Source organism: Amphibalanus amphitrite, unplaced genomic scaffold (assembly GCF_019059575.1).
Source record: "Amphibalanus amphitrite isolate SeventyFive unplaced genomic scaffold, NRLGWU_Aamphi_draft 000203F_arrow, whole genome shotgun sequence".
NCBI lineage: Eukaryota > Metazoa > Arthropoda > Thecostraca > Balanomorpha > Balanidae > Amphibalanus > Amphibalanus amphitrite.
Window position 1 is genome coordinate 121,989 of NW_024881698.1, and position 25,752 is coordinate 147,740.

At 48.6% G+C, this 25,752-nt stretch overlaps 1 protein-coding gene across 1 annotated transcript in view; it reads left to right on the forward strand.

The window, feature by feature from the left end:
- The window catches only part of LOC122384924 (lachesin-like), a 163,445-nt gene that overhangs the window by 48,512 nt on the left and 89,181 nt on the right, over positions 1-25,752 (forward strand). Inside the window, exon 3 of the mRNA XM_043372757.1 lies at positions 11,842-11,942. Coding sequence (XP_043228692.1) covers positions 11,842-11,942 — 101 coding nt within the window. The remainder of the gene's footprint in view (positions 1-11,841; positions 11,943-25,752) is intronic.

Genomic DNA, 25,752 nt, shown 5'->3' on the forward strand with positions numbered 1-25,752 from the left:
CAAAAATTTTCCGACCGATTTTTTTTTTAAACTTTGTGACAATAAACTTCAATCAATTCCCTACAGGTACCTAAAATTTGGCGCGCCTGCGGCGCGCCGTTTTTATGCTATCGCCCAGCGAAAAAAGTGGGGGCGTTTAACGCCCCCCCAGCAACTAGCGGGTTAATATCAATGGCAGTCGCGTAATAATGTATCAGCAGTAATCGGCGTATGGAGAATGCCGATTTTTGCCCTATTTTTGGTGGTCTCATTGATTAATATCTCAGCTTATGCATTCTGTTTCAGGTAGTGGGCTATGGTAGGCCGCTCCATCGCCCGGGCCGCTCCTTCGCAAGAAAGATAGGTGCTGGCTGGTGTGCGTTTTGTCAAGGTCGATGCATGGCTTATCCTCATCGGACAAGGTCTTGAGTTGGCGGAACGGTAGCCACGACATTGCGGTCCATACGCCGCCCGTTTACTGCGATCTTTGGCCGGTCCCGTAGCTCAGTTGGTAGAGCGTTGGACTCCGCGTGGTGAGAGCACGCGTCCCCGGTTACAGCAGTCCGGGTTCGAAGCGCGACGGGCGCTTGACATTTATGGGCCTCCTGACAGGTATGGTTGCGGTTGGTGGCAGGCCGTAGCCAGGCGAAGTCAGTGAGGGGACCGGCCGTGCGCGGCTATGTGCGCACGTTAAACTTTGGACTCTAAATTCTGCCATAGAACTGGAATTGCGCGATCGGAGGGTAGAGTGCAGGGTCACCGCAACAAGCTTCGCTTAGCGGTGGCTCTGTCCTTGTGAATCCTTCCTAGCAAAAGGTTCGGACTAAATTTATAAAAAAATCTTCCCTTCGTGAGTCGCGACAGCGTTTTCTTATCCATTCTCGTAAACTATCGCCTCTTGCTCTCGAATCTCGATGCTACCCTCGCTGGATGCGCTCTTCCGCTATGGGCACTATGGCCTTGATGGGCACGAGGTAGAGAGTCCGGTACGAACTTGTGTCCGCTCAGCTTCTCAGAGGCGATCTCAAAGGTGTGGGCATGGCGATCAGCCGCCTCATGATCGTCGGGTTGAGGGAGTCGATCAGTTCAACAACCTCCGGGCTGTTGAACGCAGAAACCACGCTTTTCCTCGAGGCTCTCCGTCACTGACTGTGCCGCAGTATCATTGACAGAAGAGTTCCGCCAAGTTTCATGCATCATTTTCTAGCTTAGCTGCTAGTTTTGCGTCTTCCCAGGGACATAGTGCCTTGGTCCTGGCGTTCTGATGACCTAGATCAGGGTATATTGAGTGAAGTGGCCTAGATCGCCAGCCTCCTGAGGTCGTGGCCCTGGCCGGTCCTCACGTTCATTGCGTTCTTCACGACCAGGCTGATGTTGTGGCTGGCGCAGCCGAAGGACGCCCATCCCTCTGCAGCCTTTGAGATAGATGCATGCTTATTAGGGGAGAGTGGGGCACACTCGTGCAAAAAAAAAAGGATAAATCCATACATCTGTTCTTTGGTTGGTCCAGTGGCAGAATTGTTGATAATAGTATGGGCAGGCACGTACCCAGGATTTCGCCCAGGAGGGGGCCACCTGCTTTCTAAGGGGCCCCCAGGTCACTCGGGGGCCCCCGGGAGTCATGCAGAACCTTTCGATGGTGTGGGGGGCATAGTGGGTCCGGTCTCTCCTGCAGACGTAGGTGAGAAAACGCCACATGTGTGAGAAAACGCAATTCAGTTCTTTACAACCTAATGCAGCATTTGGTTGTGATTTCTCGCGTTCAACTTCATCAAAGTCAATTAAAAAACGTTACATTTCACAGGTTTTCCTGCATATATTGCACTGCGTCTGCATTACCCAACCTGCAACATCATAAGCAATACGGTGCAGTCACAAATACATATACAAATACGGTGCAGTCCGCCGTCCGCGGTCCGGACAGCGTGCTGTCCTGTCGACTGGACTATCCGACAGCTTGCTACGCGTGTTCATCGTGGTCAAATTCAGGAGCTGAGGCGACGCTTCTTTTTCGACAGGAACTCACAACTTTGTCAGCTGGTGGCAGCAAGTCAGGATGCATATGCATTAGCGCCAGGGCGCTTAGACGGGACTGCCCGATGCGATTTCGCAGCCACGTTTTCACGCGCCGCAGAGTCGAGAACACCCGCTCTGCTGACGCTGTTGTCAGAGGCTGGCACACTGCGATGCCCAGCAGTCTCCAGATACCTGGGAAGGTCTCTGGATCGCGACGCTTCAATGCCGCGGTGAATGTGTTGACAGTTTTTTTTTGTCAGTATGGGACCACATCTGCTGCCAGATGAGCAGCTCAGCCTTCAGCTGACGAAGGGTCAGGTCTCCCATGAGCGCCTGGTAGAAATCATAGACACTTTTGAGCCACTCATCATCACCGCTAGCGAACAGGGGATCAGCCGGCTACTCTTCATCACGGCCTGGGGCCACTTCCTTGGAAGAAAACCGTGCTGCCAGCTGTGATATGAGGTCATCCAGGAAAGGAATGTAGATCCTGACTCTGTAGTGGTCTTCCGGTGTGGAGCCTTCAGGCAGTTTGACGCCTCGGTGCACCTGTCGCTCGCAAATGCGCTTCGCCGATTGCGGAGGAGCATCAACAGCTGACAGCTTTGTCTGAATGTCGCTATATACTGCTTTGAAAGACGACTCTGCCTCCGCCCTCTTCCGTTTGAGAGCGTCTTGGGCGTCCCTGACAAGAGCGGTGGCGGCGGACAGATCAGTCGTCTCAGTCTGGAGCTGACGTGACAGGCCGTGAGTCACGGACGTCACATCAGCAGTGACGCACAGAGCCGCGATGAAGTCAGACTGCTGGATGGCTGCCAAAAGCGACGCATGACGTGCTGGTGTCTCTCCACTGCTTCATGTGCCGAAGAGCTATAAAAATCGCTTCGATGAGCTCCAGGAAGCACTCCACTGCATCATGTCGCTCAACCCAGCTTGTCTCCGGGGGGACAGGGAGGGCCCGGGAGACCAGGGGCCCCCAGACGACCAAGGGCCAATGCGATCAGGCCCCCAAAGCGATCAGGGGCCCCCAGGCGACCAGGGGCCCTCTAGGTGACCAGGGGCCCTCTAGGTGACCAGCGGTCCTCAGGCGATCAGGGGCCCCCAGGCGACCAGGGGATCCCAGGCGACCAGGGGCCCAAGGCGACCAGGGTCCCCCAGGTGACTAGGGGCGACCGGGGGCCCCAGGCAACCAGGGGCCCTCATGCGACCAGGCCCCCCGGCTACCAGGGGCCCCCTGGGCGACTAGGGACCCCCAGGCGATCAGGGACCTCATGCGACCAGAGGCCCCCATGCGACTAGGGCCCCCTAGGCGACTAGGGGCCACAGACTATCAGGGGCCCATACGACCAGGCCCCTGGCTATCAGGGCCCCCTAGGCGACTAGGGCCCCCAGTCGATCAGGGGCCTCATGCGACCAGAGGCCCCCATGCGACCAGGGCCCCCTAGGCGACTGGGGGCCACATGCTATCAGGAGCCCCATGAGACCAGGCCCCCGGCTACCAGGGGCCCCCTAGGCGACCAGGGGTCCAGGAAACTGGGGGCCCTTGGATGACTGCAGGGGCCCCTGGGGTAACCAGGGCACATAAATGAAACTTTAATATCAATTTTTCTTCCGAGTAAAGGACGTTTACCCAGTGTTTGAAAAAAATATCCTGGGGCATGAGGGGCCCCCTGACGAAGGCGCTCAGGGGGGGGGGGGCATGGCCCCCGTGGCCCCCCTTGGGTACGTCACTGAGTATGGGAAGGAACTGTTGAAGATATTTTTCCTCACTAATAGTTATCCTCTAAAATTATCGCTTCTATTAGAAAAAAGACTTAAAATAACTCTGAACGTTTGCATCATGTAAACTGCCCCAGGTATGGGGCACATTCGTGCAAGGCGTGGGGCACTTCCGTGCACCCTGCAAAGTTCGAGGAACTACCGGGCGTTACCAGAAATTTACCAAAAGAAATTGGCAGGAGGTCATTTCAGTTGATTCCTTTCCACAAGAATACATTGCACAACATATGTAGAAAGAATGGGCTGGCCAACAAGAATGTGCCACTGCCAACTGCACCGGCCATCGGCCCGCCTCCGCGACCTCGCCAAGGTCACGTGAATTACTTGTCACGACGTCGCAAACAGTCGAGACTGAGTCAGGCGAGCGTCATTAGTGAAACCTACTACAGAATACAGATAGTCATAAATCGCAAAAAAAAAAAAACTAAGAAATATGCACGAATGTGCCCTGAGGCATTGCGTACACGAACCTGCCCCACAACGTTATTTGTAATATATTTCAAAATTTCTTGTTGAAAAAAATACACTTTTCAACAAACAAGTTTGCAGCAGTTCCGTGAATAGAGTGAACTTCTTCGCCCCCAATTTTGAAAAGCTGAACCACATTTTCGAGTCAGGATCACGAAAATGGATGATATGAGAAAAGTTTGGAAAGCTCACGAACATTACAAATTTGCTTTTTTATCAAGCATGACAGCAGGCACAGTGTTGTCTTCTTATCTACAGTGAACGAGGGGCGGCAATGATAGACATATTTCCATGATTTACCTTGAGCTCGTGCAGTCACTCGTGTTCCCATAAACTGCTGAAAACGAATGTGCCCCATGCACGAATGTGCCCCACTCTCCCCTACCCGGCACTCGGCAGGACCCCCACTGGTTGACCAGATCTGCCCTGACCCGACCTGGCCTAAATGCATGAAGGCAACATCTGTGATCAAAACTTAACATGATATTCGTGATCAGCACCCCGAAAACACTCTTAGCAGCCTCACTTTACGACGTTCTAACGGGTCCCGGCTTTCCCGACTTTTGGGTTATTGACCTGACCTCAGAGGTCACCATTTGACCTTTGACCTTAAAACCGGGTATCGTTGACTTCGTCTCGTGACGAGCTACATGATGTTTTTTTTCCGCGAGGCTCAAACTTGTCTCAATTCGCGTTTGGCTCAATTAGGGGCCAAACGCGATTGCATTCCCTTTGCGCCGTCGAAGGACGCAAAATGGCCTGCACCGGCGACGGTTTAGATTGCATAGAAAGAAACTGATCTGATCAACCACCCCACTCAAAAATAAATCGCACTTACTTTCGAAAAAGCGCCGAACTCGGCGCTGATATGTCACTGATTCTGATTTCTGAGCACAGCAGACTCAGCACTCCGGGACTTGTTCGACATCGGACACCCTTCCTGAGCCACCGAGCCGCCCAGCAGGAGGCTCGGTGCTTCAGGCCGTCGGAACAGGGAACGTCGGCGGCGGCGTCTGATGTGATGAGGCAACACGAAGGAATCGATTACATGATCAGGAACACAGTCAATTGATGAGCGCAGGTAATCGCACCGCCCAAATCGCTGTCCTAGGTCGCCCTACCAATCACATTGAGACTGCGGCGGGCCGATGTTGACTGATAAGACATTGCTTGATAAATCTGGAATTATCACCTCATCCCATTTGTTTCGTCGCAATTTGATAAGTAAGTGGCGGTGACGCTACAAGCGCGCCCCATCTACCCAGAAATAATCTGTATGTATTCTCCACAGCTTCACTGTCCTCAAATACAATTTGGCTGCAATCGTCACTCAGTTGATCCCACTGCCTCACACGGGCTCGTCTGCATACGGGGCACGTCGTCTGTATGGTGCGGCGGCCGGCTGGGGCGGCCGGGGCCCTCACTAGCGGCCGCTGCCGGGCACTGGCCGCCGCCCATCCCAGCCGCGCCGACGGCCCCCACACACGTTTGTATTCATTCGAGGTAACTGTTTGCCATGTCGAGCGATAATAAAGTTCATCTGGCGACCGGAGAGCGTGAGAAACCCCAGCCGGTGCCGCGGCCGACCAGCGCCAAATGGGCTCCGCCCGCCCGCCGGCACGTATGCAAACGCCGCAATTTCACCCTTTATGACTCGCCACTGCTCACATTAGACAATTTAACACGAAATGATGCCGAACCACACGTAGAGAGAGAAAGCGAATTGTGCCGAGCGACAAGAAATCCGAAGAATGATACAATGTCTTTTGGCCGTCAACACAAGGCTCCTTTTCGACGGCAGATTACGTTTGATTCCCTAATCTATTACGACACGGTCCTGTGGGAGTCTTCAGTGGAGATGGATAAGGAGGCACAGCCGCCGACCGACGGGGCGTGTCGACCGCTAACAGCCGTTCCATCTGCCCCGGAGAGCCACTGCGCCTGTTTGGCGGAAACGAGACGAGCCGGTGTGAAAAATGAAAAGATAAAGAAGTCGTAATCGTGCGATGCAATGGTAAACTGGAAATAATTGAGCGAATGAGTTGCTCCATCAACGAAGTTCTTTGTAGAGCTGCTGCTCATTGGAGTAAACAACGTGGAAAATGAACTGGCATTGATTAATTCCAACTTGGATGTCAGCACTACAAAGAACAGTGGCCCCGAATACATGAGGGAGTGAATACGTATTACAAGCGGATTGCAGTGGCAAGAGAATAGGAAAATTCGTTCGTGATGTGTATTCACTTGCTCATGTATTTGGGGTCAATGCGTTTGATTGAGAGCACTGACAGTCTGAACTTTTTTCACCAGCAGTGCTAAAAAAACCTTAGCAGCCACCATTTACATTTTACGACGTTCTAACAGGTCCCGATTTTCCCGACTTTTGGGTCATTGAACTGACCTAGGTCAGGCTTAGGACCTTAAAATTGGATATCATCGGCTTCGTCTCGTGACAGGCAACACGCTCGTTTTTTTTTCGCGAAGCTCTAGCTCGATCAGGGGCGAAACGGCAAGGGGGTCCAACGGACCCCTCCCCCCCTACTTATACGTTCACGGCTGGAAAAACACCAATACGGGCGAGGGTTAGGTAATCTAGATCTGCCTCTACTATCATCCTCCAGCCAGCAATAGATATTCTCCAGAGTCAGCACTGTATTCATGTAGCACTTGCGGAGTGTTTTTAGGGTCTTGAGGCAGAGGAGCTGTCGGCGCCGCCGCCCCTCATTCAGCTGCCGAACGCACGCGGTGTCTGACCCAGCACCGGGTCGGGGCCTCCCAGCAGCAGCCAATCACCGGGTCGGGGCCTCCCCGCAGCAGCCAATCAGTGGCCGAGAACGAAGGCAGCCGGGGGCGGCCCTCGGCCCGGACCACAACAGTGGCGGGCGGCAACAAGCAGTGGGCGCTGAGCGCTGAGCTCACATGCTGGGGAAGGGCGGGGTTGCATTTGTACCCCATTGTCCAAACTGACATGTAATAACTTAGCTAGTCGTTATTCAATTTTCTTCATGCACCTGTCCAGCTCACAGTTTTGGACTGATCTTCAAACTTTCATGATGTACTAAGTTCACCGAGTTGTATAACATATACACCTTTTTTCATTGCGAGTCGGCATAGATTCAATTGACCGTAACTATAGGCGGCCCAGTTCGGTAAATGAGCATTGTGTTAGACTTACTTTGGACTGTACGAGTTTATCCGCTGTTTATTTTCGAACGGTGTCACAGTATATATCGACAAGGGCATTTGATATCGACACTGACAATAGATTTAGTCTTAGTTCACTTAATTTAGTCGCTTCTCGATTGAATTAGGCAATACAAAATGGATTTCGTTAATGGATAATCTGATTTTTATTTGCATTTGATTTTTTTGTAGGACAATGAAAATATGAAACATGTTTTGTTTTGTTGATAAACTATGCTGAAGTAGCAAACTGACCACGTGGCGTATCTATATCATTTACACTTGAACCTCTACTGGTTCCCGGTAGGCTAGGTGACCTCAAGCCAGGTCAGTGTGCTTGCTTCATTCGGTATCAAGATGCCGAGACGCCGCCATTCCGTTTGTGCCGCGGACCGCGAGCGAATCATCCAAGCGTACCGTGATGGCAACGATTACGTCGCTGTGGCCCGCCAGTTGAGCGTAAAGAGGACGACCGCCTGGTCCATCGTGGCAAAGTGGATGCGTATTCGCCGTTCTTGAACCCCATTGATAACTGTTTCTCTGTCTACAAAGCAGACCTGAAGCAGCGTCTTGGACAGGTGCAGGGTATACGCTGGACGATCGCGGCACGGCTCTGGCGGCAGGACACCGTGGCATCGGAACGTGGAGGAGCGCCATCCTGGAGGAGCTGGCGGATCAAGCGATGGCTGCCATCACCCAGGAGAAGGTGGCAGCTGCTTATCAACACGCCAACGCGTTCATCGGCGCCTGTCTGGCCAGAGAGGACACCTGGGCCGAGTGACCGCACCGGCGCGGCGACAACTGGCGGCGGCGGAGTGGTCGGTTATGTGCACTGATTGTGCTGCTTGTGTTCATTGTTATTGCAGTGTCACGTAATGTTTTTTATGTGGCATGGCCATTGGCCATACACAAATGAAAGTTTGTTTATCATGTTGCTTTTTTACCAGAGGCATTTCAAGCTGATGACCCATTACTGTGGATTAAATTGATTCGTTAACTGCTTGCATTTATTTGTTTTAAAATGTTGAAGTACACACACATAAATAAAGTTCTACTTGTATTGAAACCAAATTGTGTTGTATCGTGCAATGAGACTAAAAAGCAATTCTATGGTGTTTTATGAACGTGATAACAATCCATTATCTGCGTATATTCGTAGAGACAGGCCGCGAGGACAACCAAACCAACTTCAGTTATGGGTATGTCGATTATGAACGTTCAACTCATACATATTGATTATATTTATACGATGAAGTTTGATATAATCGTAAACGAAATTAAAAGACCTTTGTCAAAATTGATTCACGCCCGTCTATATCAGATGGACGTTGTCATATTCAGTGCGCTATGTCTAAATCCACTGAACAGTGTCGAAGTTGTGCAAACTGCCTATTTTCAATGCCCCTTATCGTGAAGGCGCGTTGTGTCGATGAGAGGCGCGCAAATGTCGAAAGACCACGCCTGTTGCCGGCTTAAATGAAAGAAGTCTATATGACCTGCACAGATGCCGACTCGCAATGAAAAAAGGTGTAGTTCGTTTTTTATGTCACTGACTTGAGGTCAGATAGAGTTTATTACGTCGTAATGTTAACCCGCGCCCCGTAGGGGGGGGGGGCCGAAACGGCCCCCCCTGTCCTTTTCGGTCGATATCTCCTAAACGGCTGGAGATATCGCCACCAAACTTTCAGGACCCCTCCGGGCATCAATTTTACACATTGTGACCAAAAATTTTTCCAGAGGCTATGATAGGTTGGCCACAAATGACGTCAGAGTGACGTCATGTTCTGTCATTTTCGACCGAAAAAAGACCTTCGCGAGAAGACCTGTCAGGACTACAGCTTTGAAGATACAGAAAAATGATCAAGACATAAAAGGTGTAGAATTGACAGGGCTACAAAACTGCTATCTCGAATGTTTGAAATTTTTGAGTTTTGACCCCCAAAAATCAAAAAAGCATTTTTTTGGATATATTCGCAAAAAAATCCAAAAAGTTTTTTGAGTTTCGAAAAAACCGGAATATATGTGATAGTGCCTACCGTCTTCTATCTACATACCAAATTTCAGATCGATACCTCGTTTTTTGGCCAAGTTATAGCGAAAAAACTGTTCAAAAATGATGACGTCAAATTTTCAAACTCAATTTTTGGCAATTCTAGAACTCGTAGAGCAAAACGAAGACCACCATTAGACTCCCCGTGACGAGCTGCATCGAATCGATACCCATTTTATGCAAAAATATCAATTTTGAAATTTGACCTAATTTGACCTGACCTTGACCTGACCTTCACAAAAACGTGACCTAGGCTGGCCCCAAAGGCTGCCTAACCCACATAATCGCATTTGTCATGTAAAATGGACCATAATACATGCATCACACGACATATTCATATTGTGACCCCCGGTGACCTGACCTCGCTGTGACCTGACCTGGTATCAGTGACCTCAGATAGCAAAGTATGTGTTTGACGAACAATGTACCATCGATGGTTTTCAATAAATTACCAATTTACTCGCTTTCACAGCACATTTCTTGAATTGCCTGTGAACGGTGAAAATCTGACCTTTGACCTGACCTGTGACGTCATCCGTTTGACCTAGGTCAATGAAATTTGGTCACAAGGTAGTTCCCGGGTGGGGCTATCGAACGCCGTTTGAATTTTGAAAATCGGCCGGTAACTTTCCGAGATCTTAGGGGGGGGGGGGGGGCCGATACAGCCCCCCCTACGGGTGGTAGGGTCCGCCGGTAGCCCTACGGGGCGCGGGTTAAGCCTATGGGAAAATATTCAATTAGGAAAATACTGGAGATTATCCGCTTTGTTCTATCACTTTTGTGCCTTGAAACAAAAGTGATAGAACAGACACAGTACTCAACATTATGTCACTTGATGTTTCTTTGTTTGGTGTACTTATCCATGGGTCAGGTCAAATGAGGTCAACTGAGGTCAAATGACGTTTGTGCCAATAATTTGTCACATAATAAAGATAAAGCTTTCATAATGGTATCATTCTGTTCCTCTTGAACACCCGAGTCGAATGATATGCGACATTAAGCATTCCGACCATTATTAAGACTTAAGTTGTACTTAAGATGTGCGTAACTTTTTAAGTACACTTAAGCAAGCAAAAGAGTATATCATTCGACGCGTCTTGACGTGCTGAGTTTACTGGCGAGTGGTGGCTTTGTGTTTGCTCTATCTTAATTAGATCAAAAGTTATAAGCGAATAACTTTTGACCTGTTTTAGCAATTTTTAAATTTATACCCCCTAAAACCCCCCTAAACATTGACCTAGAGCACCCAAATTTGCACAGGGTTGAGAACTCCAGGGGGCCCAACTACCTACCAAATTTGGTATTTCTAGGCGCCGATCGCAAGGGGGGGGGGTCGCATCGACCCCCACCCCGGCCTACCAGGCCGTGTTATGAAAAATGCCCTGCCAGGGCATTAATGGTAAAAGGTTTAAAAGCGGATGAATATTTGTTTTGTCGTCGTTCACATGTAGGTTAACAATGCAAGGACATTCAAGGAAAAACATTAAATCGCATTATTTGGGTGACTCATGTAAGCGAAAAGTGGCCGAGATGAACGCATGACGAAGCATTTCAATATCAATAACGCTTACTGCCAAAGCTGAAGCAACTTATGAAATTAGGAGCTGTCCATTCTGCCCGGGCCACTTTGTCCCGAGCCTACCATGCGAGCAAAAAATATGCCAGTTCTGTTATTATAAGGGGCAAAACGCATTAAAATTGGCGGAGGACCTGTGCGATAACCGCTGAATGCTGGAATGAGAACACTTAAGGCCTGGCTACACTATGCGTTTTCTGCGTGCGTTTTTTTGCGAGTTTGTGACTTGCGTGATCTGCGGAATATCGTTCTAGAAAAGGGGTTATCATTAATTTAACTTCTTTGATATTTATATAAAAGTAAATAAAACGTTTATGTTAATTAAAAGTTAACATGAAAAACATAACAAAAACGTAATGTCGTTTCTTTCTAGAACGGTATTCCGCAAATCACGCAAACTCGCAAAAAAAACGCACGCAGAAAACGCATAGTGTAGCCAGGCCTTTAAGCGAACGTCTAGTCTAAACCGTTATACTGTTATAGCATAAAATTGCATTTAAAAACCTTTAGATAATAAGAATTAAAATAATCTGGGAAAATATGCCTTTCCGACTTTCCGTCTGTCATGGAAAAATGGCGACGGGAAGAAAATATGTTTGGCCTAATCTGAACGACAGCGAAGAGCTAATTGGCAACCATAAATTGGAAATGATGCCAGTTGTTGATGGCTGAAATAAAGGGTCACCGCTTTGCCCCACTCTCCCCCACACTGGTCCAAAATGGGCGTGAGTGAATGCCGTCTACAAGTGCGCAATAATGACTCATTCATATCCGTTTGTCTTCTTTGCAGGCCTTGGTCCTTCATTCGGAGAAGAAGTTAAAAACGTTACAGCTACGAAGGGTCGCGATGCAGTTCTCACCTGCGTGACCGAAAATCTTCAGGGGTACAAGGTACGCAATGTAACGTGAGTATTGGGTGCATCAACCTCCCTCATATCTTCAAAACGCTCCGTCTGCTGGTTCCATTTGTTTCACTAGAAGCACAAGGACGTTGTGTAAAATTTAAATTATACCGGATGTCATCAAGGGGGCTCGTATCAGCAGTACAAACATGCATTATTACCTTAGGAAAAGTTCACTTTCCCGAAATTAGTTTTTTTCTGCAATTGATTTGTTTTTTATGCTCAAAATGATAAGCAAATAAAATAAAAGCTTTCTACAAAAGATATTATTTTCTTTGTTTTAATATAGGAAGAATTATACTCTATATGAAATATTGGCCTCGTTTCATAAAGCTCTGCCGTAACTTACACCTTTCCGTAATTCACACCCTTTCAAACTACGGAGCGCAAATAAAGCCGTTTCACAAAGCCACAACTGGAATTGTTTACACCTCCGTAACTAAGCACATTTGCGTAGTTACCGTAATTTATCAAGCGTCCTACAAATTACAATTTCATGTCAACACTTATTTTTTTTACAAGAAATTATAAAACAATTATGTTGAATTTAAATCTTAAAAATTATTTATGAAAAAACAAAATTGATATTGATGACCATCCTTTATTAAAACAATATATTAAAAACAGCAGAAAGCCAGCTAAGCAGAAGTGCCTAACTACGAAAGTGGCGCGGCGCGGCGAATAAACAAAATTCCGATAGTGGCCACAAAAAGCGACTGGTACAGATGATTTGCAGTTTCTTTTTCTCATTTTGGCTGTTCTTTCTTCCTCACCGGGCTCAACATTATAAAATATATTAAAAACTAGCTTCGAATCTTCACATTAATTCAAAATCACGCAACATTTTTGTGCGTAGTTTACACCACTGATATCAAGAGCTTGATAAAATATTTGGCGTTAACTACGTCGTTTTATGAAACCCAAATGGCATCAATTGGTCCGGAATCGAGCATTTGCCGTAAATGAAGCTCCGTACTTTCGATGGCGTGAATTACTCCGGTCTCCGGCTTTATGAAACCGAATTGGCATCAAATACGCCAAATCTGGCATAATTCACGGAACGCCGTAAGTAATTCCTTTTATGAAACGAGGCCATTGTTTGATGCGGAAGCTTATTACGAGTTGACCAATCATATTGCGTACCGTAAAGTGGGGCTATTTGAGACTGTGGGGCTATTTGAGACAGTACGGTAGTGGTTTAGTAAAACTGCTGCAAAATTAAAACCGTTTGATATTTTTACCATTTTTGCTCAGGCTGGCGTGGAATTTAACGATGAATTCCATGGAAAGGGTTCTTTGAAAACTTTGAAAAGTTTTGAAAGAAATTTGGCATTAAATGAGAAATACAGAAAAAACACAATTTAAGTTATACGAAAAGCATCTCTACCTGCAGCTTAATTAACATGGTTGAAGTTTTAAAAACGTTGCAACCGACTCTATCGTAACTACCGTTTTACTTATGGGCTAAGCACATTTTTTATGAAGACATTATATATTGTTGACGGTAGTGACATTGTGTAACCCAATGTCTCAGAATCCCGATGATACCCACCTCGTAAAACCTAAATATACCAAATACAGCTGATGATTGTGGTGCCAAGCTCCTAAAACCAGGTGATATGATGCATGCGAAAAGACTAGCCTAAAGTGTATCAAACGGTGAACACCGGTGATACACTTTAGGCATCTAAGAAACACCGGTGAATCGGCCATGGGTTGATGGTAATTTTAGGAGCGAGCAATATTTACGCATTGTAACTTAATGTGACCATCCTTTTTGTGAAGATATTAGTTACCTTTATGAATATGTGCATAAAATGTGTTTGTTTCATCATTCACTGACGCGGTTGGTAATCGTGTCATGTCTACTCTGGTTGACAAGAATGCAGCATTGAAGGTCATTTATCATACATACGTACTGTTAGGTGAGCCTTCACCTTCAGTATACGTCTTTGATGCAGTGCGGTAACCGGCCATTCGATACAACATGCAGTGATCTATGAAAATCGGTATAAAACCAAAACCGTTTGACCTTTTTCTGTTATTTCTTCACAGGTTGATGTGCAATGGAACAATCGATCATGCATCCCATTCACTCAACCACTTTGAAAACTGTTTTCCCTTTTTTAATGCATTGCGGTGTGTTAAATGCAATAGCGAGCCTGTCTCAACTAGCCCCACCAAGGCCCTAAATACAAGCATCACCAACTTTCGACCTAATGTTTTACGCCGCCAGAGATTTACACACAACCACACCATTTGAAAACACAACCATTTTATTTGAAAATGTCATTTCGTTGACTTAAAGGGACCCTCCCATCTTAACATTAGATTTGAGTTGAGATAGCCAAAATGGGGTCCCTGGCTCACAGTTACCGGTTTCGGCACTCACAACATCGAGAAATGCCTTAAATCAGAAATGTTGAATTTCAAAATTGCAGCATTTTGATTCAGAGGGGCTAATGCATAGGAATACCCCTCTGAATGTGTGACGTCAGCGCAGATATCTACACTGGCGGTCGCAGCCGCTGGCAAAAGGGGGGGGGGGGCAAAGTCACACTCGCGGGACATAACATTTATCCGTCACGGGGGGGGGGGGGTGATCGGCTAATTTTTACGCCCACGAGGCGCCGAAAAAGTTGGCATTACTTATGCTTCATCCACCTCATTTTGCGTGAAATCTTTAAGCTCAATTTAAGGCAAAATCACCAGTTCCATTTCCCGTCCCACGGTGTTTCCACCGGTCGGGCCACTGCACCATGGCGACGGATCGGTGTAGCATATACTGGAAGGTCGGGCACGCGGATTCATGACCTTACCACTATCAAACAATTCGGAAAAGTACAGATACCTCTTGCTTTGAACAAGCATGTGAAACCCAGAGAGCATTTTCAAACCATGACATTTACCCATATAGATGTGTAGCGGGGGGAGAAAGTAAGTACACCGACCTCTGGAGACCCCCGGCCCCACAGGTTCCTGGTTTTCAAAATTGGCATCTGAGGGCCGCGCGCGACTCGTGCGGGGCTTCGCAACGGCTCTATTGGGGCTCGGCTCACTCAACCTGTCTTATAGTCCTACAAGACTAGCCCTGAGCCCTAAGGACTTCATCAGTCTCTGCCAGCCCCACACACCGGCTCATGGGGTCCCGACGTCGAAATATGAGGGAATCTGCGCGGGACCATCAGGACGTAAAGTAATCTGGATCAGGACCAACGTAAGTCTGTGCAGGAGTCTGTGTGAGCCCTGTGATCTTCAGAAGCCCACCCATGTATGTTTTCACTTAGAGGCCAGTTTAGGGCCCTCAGAGACCAGAGGCCTCTTGCACCAAACTACCTAGCTAGGTAAAATCGAAAAACCGGTTTCAGAATAAGCTAATCTAAAGGTGGTAAATTTGTTTGCAATAGCCCAATACATAATCCTACATGTGCTTGATAAATTTTGCACGCAAATTGTTACATTTGAGACTTGGACTGGGTATACGATGCATAGGCGCGGGAGGCGGGGGGGGGGGCAGTGGGGGCAGCTTGCCCCCCAACTCTGGGGCCGTGGGGGCGGTGCCCCCACAGCTTTAAGACGGAATACCACACTTTTTTTGCAAATGTTTTCTTTTTTGTTGAAAAAGCCGAGGGGTGAAAAATAAGTGGCCTAAAACCAGTGAGAAAACTAGAATTGGGGGTACCCTAGGTTGATCTCTATTATGGTGTGCCCCCCAGTCGGAAAGTAGTTCCCGCGCCCCTGATACGATGCAAAATAATCCAAGCATTGGTGCAAGAGGATTTTGGTGCAAGAGGCCTCAGTACATGGCCTGCAGACTGCAAAGGCCAGTAGTTTGAGACCATCAGAGACCGAGGTGGGCTCTCTGAGGCTAATGTGGGTCCTTACTCATTACAGGCCAACATGGGGCCCTCAGAGGTCAGCGTGGGGCCCTAAGAGACCGGCATGAGCCGTCGTTGGACCCCAGAGGCCAGCAGAGGGCCCTCAGAGGCCAAGATGGGCCCTTCTCAGAGGCCAATGCAGGCCCTTAGAAGCCAGCATCGGGTCTTCAGCAGCCAGTGCGGGGCCCTCATTGGCACCTAAATGTTCGTCTTGGGACACCAGAGACAGCAACAAGGCCATTAGAGACCGGTGTGAGACCCTCAGACGCCGGTTGGGGCCCCTGAGGCCGGTTAGGGGCCCTCATATGCCAGATGTGGGGCCTCAGAGGTCGATGTGGGCTCTTAATGGTCAACGTGGGCGCTTGACCGCCACTGAAGTTCCATCAGAGGTTAGTGTAGGACGCTCAAAGACCGGTGTGGGAGCTATATTAATAGCTGGGCGTGTTTTTTTTTTTTAGCCTCGTGACGATCGAATCAGGGCCAGGGCCCCATACACCTATGGAAGTCCATCGGTTGCTCGGTTGCTTGAGGGGGGGGGGGGGCAAATGATATGACGGCCCCCTTTATGTGCCTGGGGGGGCATGGCCCTGATGCCCCCCCCCCCCCCAGCGACCGCCACTGTGTACACATTACATACAGGCCTCTGAGATTACATACTAGCTCATGCAAACTCTGTGCAGGCCCCGGAGGTCCCACGCTAATCCTTAAGAAACCAAGCCGGCATACGGCGTCACCACCGGGCTTCTGAGGTGCACAGCACCAACCCATGAGGTCTTATGTGTCGTAGAGCCACGCTCATTTGGCAGGGCCCACCCGCCACTGGCGAAGAGGGTCTCATGCAAGCCATTGCTGGGCCTACGAGAGCCTCAAGTAAACCCACGCTGATATTCAATATAAGATCCGGCCATACTCGTGAACCGGTGCCAGCGACGCTGACCGCCAAATTGACAGAATGCGAAACTGAGCCCACTCATGAGTGAAATTTACGTCCTTTGATGGCGCAAGAGAGAAAATGAAACATACAAAAAAATTTCCTGGGACTTTTGTTTGACCTGAAAGGTGGGGCCAAAAGATAGTATGGCCCCACCTTTCAGCACCAAAGGGGGGGCAATGGCCCCCGTGCCCCCCCCCCCTGGGACCGCCTATGGATATCTCACAATTTTAAATGTTTGACTAAAACGTTTTGTAGCACGTGGTGGTATATGCTGCTTTGCGCGCAGCAACTGCCGCACTTTCAGCTGCCAAACTATTGCTTCCAAATAAAGTCGCTAGGAACAGCGGAGATCCCAAAAAGTAAATAAAAGTAAAAGTCTAATATCTTGAAAACCGGTGAATATTTTTCGGTGAAGTTTGGTAGATTTTTAATATGTGAATCTGATGATGCTGTAAAGCGAAAGCTCATTCTCATATTTGGCCTATTTTACAATAAAAGTTTTACATTTCTGCCATGTTATTGATCATTTTTGCATATTTATAAGTTTGGTAGATATTCGTTTTCGCTCTTTCTGAACCGAGCGACATCACTTTCATGCCAATTCATAAACTTTTTTGAAGGTGGGAGGGTCCCTTTAAAAAATAGTCCTATAATATAATCATCCTGTGATTTTTAAAGCTTAGGGTCACATCATATTATGATAGCCCTAGCATCAAGTAATGCAATTTTTAACAGACCGAAATGCTATGTCCAACGGAAAACGAAAAGTTTGATTATAACGGTTATATAACTGTATTTGAAGCAAATACCTCTTGCCACAAGTATCAAAATTTCATTTCCAATCGCATGGCATTAAAATAATTATCCCTAGCCTGAACGATTTTCTTCAATTTCCTTGCGACTTTAGTCTTTAACTGTTTCAAATAGTGTGGGGCACACAATGGGGCTATTTGAGACTGGCTTCAATTAGAAAATAACTTTATGGTTACTAGGTGAACCAAAATGGACCATCTAAAAGCGGCTAGAGAACTACGTTTTTGCAATTTACGTGCTATATATGGGAAATATCAACCGTTTTGAAGGGAGAACTCAAAAACTAAAATCCGTTTCAAATAGCCCCATTTTACGGTGGTACAGACTCATTGGCTGTAAGCAGCATGCTGATAGGCTGACGATGACTTGGCTGCATTCCTCAGCAAGGCACGCATTCCCAAGGCGCATTCCTCTGCAAAGCACTCTTTTCGGCATTCAGAGATGACACTTCAAGAAAACGCCATATGAAGATGAGCTGTTGGCGCCAGTTGAACGGCTCGAGGTCTGAATGGCTTCTGTTGTCGATTCGGAAGTCGGATTATGGCTATGGCCGTTGACTCAGCATCAGGCTCCGCTGTCTCAGGAATGGCTTTAAACTGAGTCTCATTGTCGTCCAGCGACGACCGATCTTCTGTTTCTGGTACCAGAACCGTTGACCTGAAGCAAACAAAGTAGTTATGCTATGATAAAGAATTGAATGATTGAGAGTAGAGCCGCTGTGTTATATGCGTCGATTTTGAAAGCACAATTGACTCCGCCAACTAGGAATTTATTGTTTACCAGCCTGAGAAAGTACTAAGCAACAATTTCTTTTAACCCGCGCCCTGATGGGGGGGGGCCATTTTGGCCCCCCCCCTGTGGTTTTTCTTAAATAGCGAGAAAACGGCGGCGCGCAGCGCCGCCAAATTTTGGGTACCTTACCGGACATCAATTTGACACCGTCACACAAAATTTCAAGTCACAGGTCACCTCAGGTCAGGAGTTATTGAGGTCAAACTGAGGTCATGTTCGAGTAAAAATGAGCAAAAAACATGACATCTTGAAACGCTCACCAATTCTACAGTTCACAAGCAATTTTAAAGTTCTTTATGTGGTTGTGTAGAGAAAAAACGGCGCTACAAAACTGCTATCTCGGATTTTTGAAATTTTTGGATTTTGACCCCCAAAATTCAAAAAAATTGATTTTTTTAGAAAAACTCAAAAAATTTCCAAAAAATTTTCGAATTTCGAAAAAACCGGAATATATGTGATAGTCCCTGCGATCTTCGATATACATACCAAATTTTAGATCGATACCTCTTTTTTTGGCCAAGTTATAGCGAAAAAACTGTTAAAAATTGATGACGTCAAATTTTTGAACTCAATTTTTAGCAATTCTAGACCTCGTAGCGCAAAACGGAGACCACCATTGAACTCCCCGTGACGAGCTGCATCGAATCGATACCCATTTTATGCAAAAATATCAACTTTGAAATTTGACCTAATTTGACCTGACCTTGACCTGACCTTGACCTGACCTTGACCAAAACGTGACCTAAGCTGGCCCTAAAGTCTGCCTGACCCACATAATCGCATTTGTCATGTAAAATGGACCATAAAACATGTATCACACGACACTTTCATATTGTGACCTCCCAGTGACCTGACCTCTGTGACCTGACCTGGTATCAGTGACCTCAAATAGCAAAATATGTGTTTGAAGAACATTTCCCCATCGATGATTTTCAATGAAATGCATTTTACACGATTTTACAACGCATTTCTTGAAATGCCTGTAAACTGTGAAAATTCGACCTTTGACCTGACCTGTGACGTCATCGGTTTGACCGAGGTCAATGAAATTGGGTCACAAGGTAGTTCCCTGTTGGGGCTATCCAACACCGTTTACCGCTTGTCGCTATGTTGCGTGGTTCTCGAGATCTGAGGGGGGGGCCAAAATGGCCCCCCCCCCATCAGACCGCGTTGCTCGGCAGACCCCATCTGGGCGCGGGTTAATGTATCCAAGCGTGGGTATGCTATGTCAGTCAAGTCAAGGATGTCAGTACCGTCAGTACCCAATTTCACTTGGCTTTGAGGATTAACATAATTTTGTCGAACAGCTCCGGCCAGAAATGCCGGCAAACCTTTCCCAATGTTGTTCAAACGTTGAAAGCATTATAAATTGATGTTCCGAATATTACTGCAAAATCAACAACCACACAAGCACGCTACTCACTGCCTGGCGAGGCGGGCAGAGTCCCTTTCATCGGCCACCTTTATGTCTTGGACGACAAGCTTGCTTTTGTCACCAGCTCTGTCCACGTCCAGTAGCTCATCGTGCCATGACTGAGAGCATATACTTACTCGACTCGACTCGACAGTTGCAGGGTAATGGATGCCAAGCAATGAATAAAGCAGGTCCCGGAATTCGGCATCGGTTTCCGGGTTTTTCAAACAATGCCTCCTTCGGTTTTCCTCTGTACTTGAGCAAAACTTTCACCATTTTGTTCCTGAATCTAGCTGCAAAGCCCAGGCACGGCGTGCATAAGAACAACGTAAGTAAGCAGCTGTAGGATGATGCGCTACAAGAGAGTATTTGTTGACCGTTTTCGTCAGGCAAGTAGGCCTATCTTATGTGTTGCGCAATATCATTATCACACTAATATCATCAATGTTTTTGTGGGTCTGGCCCAAAGGTGCGTCACAAGTGCATGCTATATTTTAAGGCCTGGCTACACTATGCGTTTTCTGCGTGCGTTTTTTTTGCGGGTTTGCGGGTTTTGCGTAATATCGTTCTAGAAAAACCAACGATATTACGTTCTTGTGATGTTTTTTTTTTTGCATGAAGTTTAGTTAATATAAGAGTTATATCAACTTTTGTATAAAACTTATGTAAAAGTTATATTATTTATAACTTTTTCCTAGAACGATATTACGACAAAAATGCAAATCCGCAAAAAAAAAAAACGCGAGCAGAAAACGCATAGTGTTGCCAGGCCAGTAGGGGCAGTAGGGACAGCTCTCACGGCACTAGCCTAGCCATAGGTGGCATTAAAGGAATAAAGGCATAAAGGGACTGAGTTTACATATACCTACGGTCCACGCCGAACCACTGGATCCAGGAAGCTCAGGCTCTGGCCGTATCGGCCCAGCTGGCGACTAGCGCTGGCTGAGGAGTCACTCGGTGGTTGTTTGCGACGGCGAGCAATATAGTCATCTCGGACGTGACGCCATTTTCTTTCACGAGATCGACTGGTAAAATTGTCAAAGAATCTCAACTAAAACCGTTCTCATTCTCACCCAAGGCCATATATAGGTTCTGACCCATAGAACATGAAATTCGAGATTGAACATAGAATTTGAAAATGGTGTACCTAAGGCGAAAGCTTAGGTACTCTTATATTTGCCCTTTGGTGAATTTTATCAAATAAACGTAACTATATTAGTGATAAGAATTTCTCTAACATATTATCAATTTGTCATGGCACAATCGACCATCAAATATACTAAAAGTTATTCTCACTCGATGTCACACAGAACCTCCGCAGTTGCTGTGCACATGGGGTGGGGTTGTACTAACCAGTTGCTGTATGAACTTGATCTTGTGTGCACATGATATTTTGGGACAGATAACCTACTTCAGCTGGCCACTTTGTTCTACTTATGTAACAAGAAGTTATTTTACTAGTGCTAAGCAGCTACGATGCATCACCTTCCGAGTGGCACTCCTCCATGCCACTATCTGCCAGTCGTATCCTTGGCAGATTTTTCTTCACGTTATCCTTGGACCTCTTGTCCCACAGACCTGGCAGCTTCCGCACAGCTTCAATGACCGCTTCATGTTAACTTTCGCTGACTGATGTGAACGGGGTAATAGTCTTATAGGACAGTCCCATAGAAATTGTGTAGGACTTCCCAGGGAAAGTCCTATAGGAATCCTATCAAGTCCTATGGGACAATACAAATAGTCCTTTAGGCATCTAATAGGACGTTGTGGTCGTCTTATCCTATATATGAGTCATATAGGAATCCTAAATAGAAGCTCTAAAATAATTCACAGATATAACTGGCCAACCTGACCGGTATTCCAACCTCACATCTGATGACAGCCGGAGACCCACACCGGTCGGCCGTCACCGGGAATCGGACCCGGGACCCTCAGCACATCCCGCCGACGCCCCAACCAACTGCGCCACCACGGCCAATGAGTTTACGGGTCATAGGGATGGTTAAGTTTTATACTCGACCAGAAAGTGGCATTTATCTGGTGCACTCAGTGACAGCGTCGTGTGTGTGTGTGTGGGGGGGGGGGGGTAGGGGGCAAATCATGCCCTGGGTAGGAATGCATTCCTACGCTCTTTGTCATCCCATCGTGCGCCATGGGGGAAGAAAGTTCCAGTGAACGGGCCACTCGGCCCCCAAACACTCCACTCACCGCACCCGGCTACGGGCGTGCTCTTACGCGGTATTCCCGCAGGCCGCATGGAAGCCGCAGCCAGTGTCTTTGATTTTGTTTTATAATAATGGCCTCTGGTCAGTATTTCAATAACTGTCTGCCACTAAAAGGAAAGATGAAAAGGGTAAGCAGATTAAGTTAGGCATATAGATCGTCGCACAATCGCCGTAATGATTAACTATGACAGAAAATTTCAACAAGATGAGAGTTTCAACAAGATCTCAAGGTTATATAAGCAACACCGTGAATTTTAAAATATGGATAATAAACACTCATTGATAATAAATCAATAGCTGATATGCTTGTTAAAATGGATGACATGCTTCCGATTTCTATTTCGAGCAGTTGATACTCTGGCTGGTGTAGCCAGTAGAAACACTGTAAGATACAGATATCTCTTGTATTTCGCCACAAAATCGAGACATATATAGTTTTACATACGAACTTACTTATCTAGTATTGCACACATGTTGGCGAGAACATCGAATGTAATAAACGAATACATATGGTTTTCAATATACACATAGCCAATGCAGTTGTCCAAACAATACAGCAGTTTAAGCGAACGGAACGTTAAAAGGGGGGCGCACAACTTAATCGAAGGCTCTTAGCAATTTAGAGACTGGTAAAAGCGACACCTATTAACAAAACTGTAACTAGCGGTTCACAGCATCTAGCGGCGACCGGCAGAAGCAACATGGGCCTAGCGGTGACCGGCAGAAGTACATGGCTACATCACTCCCCCGCCCTAGTTAAACACCATAAAAAGATGTTTGGCGGCGAGTACGCGACGAACGGCGGAGAGGGGGTGGCGAAGCAGGCGGCGGGTCCGGCGGCACGCGGCGAGCCGGGCGAGAGCCGCCGGGGGCACCTGAGCGGCTGGGTGCAGGCGATGCAGCAGGCGGGCGGTCCACCGAGCTGTCTGTCGCTGTAGTAGGCGTGTCGTTCACCAGGACGTCCGGTGCTGCAGGCGGCGTTGCGGCAGGCATGTTGTCCGTGAAGGCCGGTTTACACCGAGCCAGGGTGACGGTGTCGCGTCGCCCGAGACGGTCGATGGTGGCGGTGTGCTGGTCGCGGGATAGGACACGATAAGGACCGTCATAGACGTATTGGAAAGGAGAGCGATGCGAATCGCGTCGGATGAAGACGTGGGAGCAGGTTTGCATGTCTTGAGAGATGAAGATTTGGCGGGAGCCAGGACGAGGAGGAGTTGGACGGAGCTCCGACATGGCGGCACGGAGACGAGAGGCTAGGGAAGCCGGATCAGAAGAAGTGTCCGACGACATGGGGGAGAGGAAGTCACCAGGAACTCGGAGACTGCAACCATAGACGAGGTCAGCAGCGGTGCATCCGAGATCCTCCTTGAGGGCCGTGCGCACTCCGAGTAGCACCAGAGGAAGTCGGTCCGACCAGGAAGCGGCGTCGTCATCGGTCCGCAGAGCTGACTTCAGTTGGCGGTGGAAGCGCTCTACCATCCCGTTTGCTTCTGGGTGGTAGGCGCAGGTCCGGATCCGAGAGGTGCCGAGAAGCTTGGAGACTTCTGTCCAGAGGCGGGACTCGAACTGGGATCCTCTGTCGGTGGTGATGAGTTCGGGTACTCCGAAGCGGGCGATCCAGCCGCTGACGAGATGCCGAGCCACCGTGACGGCGTCCATGGTGGGCAGAGGAATTGCCTCGGGCCATCGGGTGAAGCGGTCGACGACAGTCAGGAGGTAGGAGTTGCCATGGGACGGAGGAAGTGGTCCGACAAGGTCGATGTGGATGTGCAGGAAGCGAGAGTCAGGTGGCTGGAAACTGCCCATGGGTGGCTTCGTGTGGCGCTGGATCTTGGCACGCTGACAGTGCTGGCAGCTCCGGACGAAGGCACGGATGTCCGCGTTGATGTGGGGCCAGATGAACCTCGATGAGATGAGATGACGCGTAGCGTTGATGCCAGGATGAGACAAGTCGTGGAAGCTCTTGATGATGGAAGGGCGGAGTCTGGCTGGGACTACAGGTCTAGGTGTGGCCGTTGAGGTGTCGCACCAGAGACGTAGATGCGGATGATCAGGGACTGGGAAGTCACGGATGACCAGAGATGAGGATTGTTGCAGCTTCGGCAGGTCAGGATCGTTGGCTTGGTGTAGGGCGATGTCGGCCAAGCTCAGAAGGCCGGGTGAAGGTGTAGCTGCGGCAGAAGCTGGCGCAGACACTGAGCTGATCCGTGAGATGGCGTCAGCTACCGGGTTGAGGTGTCCAGGAACATGTCCGATCTTGCTGGTGTGCTGCAGAATCAGGTCCATGTGACGTTGTTCACGGAGAGAATGGTTGGCGTTGCCGTTGGCCTTGAGAGCAAAGACGAGCGGCTTGTGGTCCGTGAGGATCTCGAAGTCGCGTCCTTCCAAATAGGGCAGGAAATGTCGCACGGCGAGGTACATGGCGAGCAATTCCCGTCCAAAGGTGCTGTAGCGGCGTTGGGTGGGCGTGAACTTGCGCGAGAAGAAGGCGAGAGGCTGAAGAGAACCACCAACTCGCTGGTGGAGCACGGCGCCGGCTGCAGTGCTGCTGGCGTCAGTGCTGAGGCTCAGAGCTGCATCTTTGACGGGATGAGCGAGCTGGGTGACGTCAGCGAGGGCGGCTTTGGCTGCAGAGAAGGCGGCGTCTGCCTCTGAGGTCCACGTGACTGAAGCAGCTCGGTCGTCTGAGGCAGTCAGGCCGTGGAGAGGTGCCAGAAGAGCAGCAGCGTGTGGGATGAAGCGATGGTAGAAGTTGATCATCCCCAGGAACTTCTTGAGGCTCTTCTTTGACTCTGGACGGTCGAAGTTCTTGATCGCGCTGACTCGATCGTCGAGAGGAGTGATGCCTCCGCTGGAGATCTGGTGGCCGAGGTAGGAGATGCTTTCCATGCCGAAGGCGCACTTCGATGGGTTGAGGAGCACACCGTTGCGGGAAAGACGGCTGAAGACCTCTCGGAGGTGTGTGAGATGTTCCGAGATGCTGCTGCTGGCGATGAGGATGTCGTCTACATAGACGAAGGCGAAGTCCAGGCCACGGAGGATGTGATCCATGAACCTTTGGAAGGTCTGAGCGCAGTTCCGGAGACCGTACGGCATACGGAGGAACTCGAAGGCGCCGAAGGGCGTTGTGATCGCTGTCTTGGCGATGTCTTCTGGGGCCATCGGTATCTGGTTGAAGGCCCTGACGAGGTCGAGCCGAGAGTAGATCGATGTCCCAGCGAGGCAGGCAGTGAAGTCATGGAGATGTGGTAGTGGGTACCGGTCAGGCACTGTGATGCGGTTCAGTGCACGGTAATCACCACAGGGTCTCCAATCTCCAGAGGACTTGGGCACCATGTGCAGCGGTGATGCATACCGACTGCTGCTGGGTCGGATGACTCCGAGACTGAGAAGGCGCTGGAACTCTGCCTTGGCAGTGGCGAGTCGAGCTGGATCCAGACGGCGTGGGCGGCAGAAGACCGGAGGGCCGGTAGTCTCGATGTGATGTCGGACTGAGTGCTGTGGCTCCGGATGATGTGACGGCTGGGTGAGGCTGGGGAATTCTCGAAGGAGGTTAAGGAATGCTGGGTTGTCGGTTCCGACGACGGCTGTCAGTCCGGTGGATGGCACTGAAGAGTGGGAAGCAGGTGAGGACAACTCAGTTAGGTGGTCGATGAGACGGCCTCTCTTGGTGTCGACGAGGAGATCATACGAGGAGAGGAAGTCGGCTCCTAGGAGAGGATGGGAGACGTCCGCGATGATGA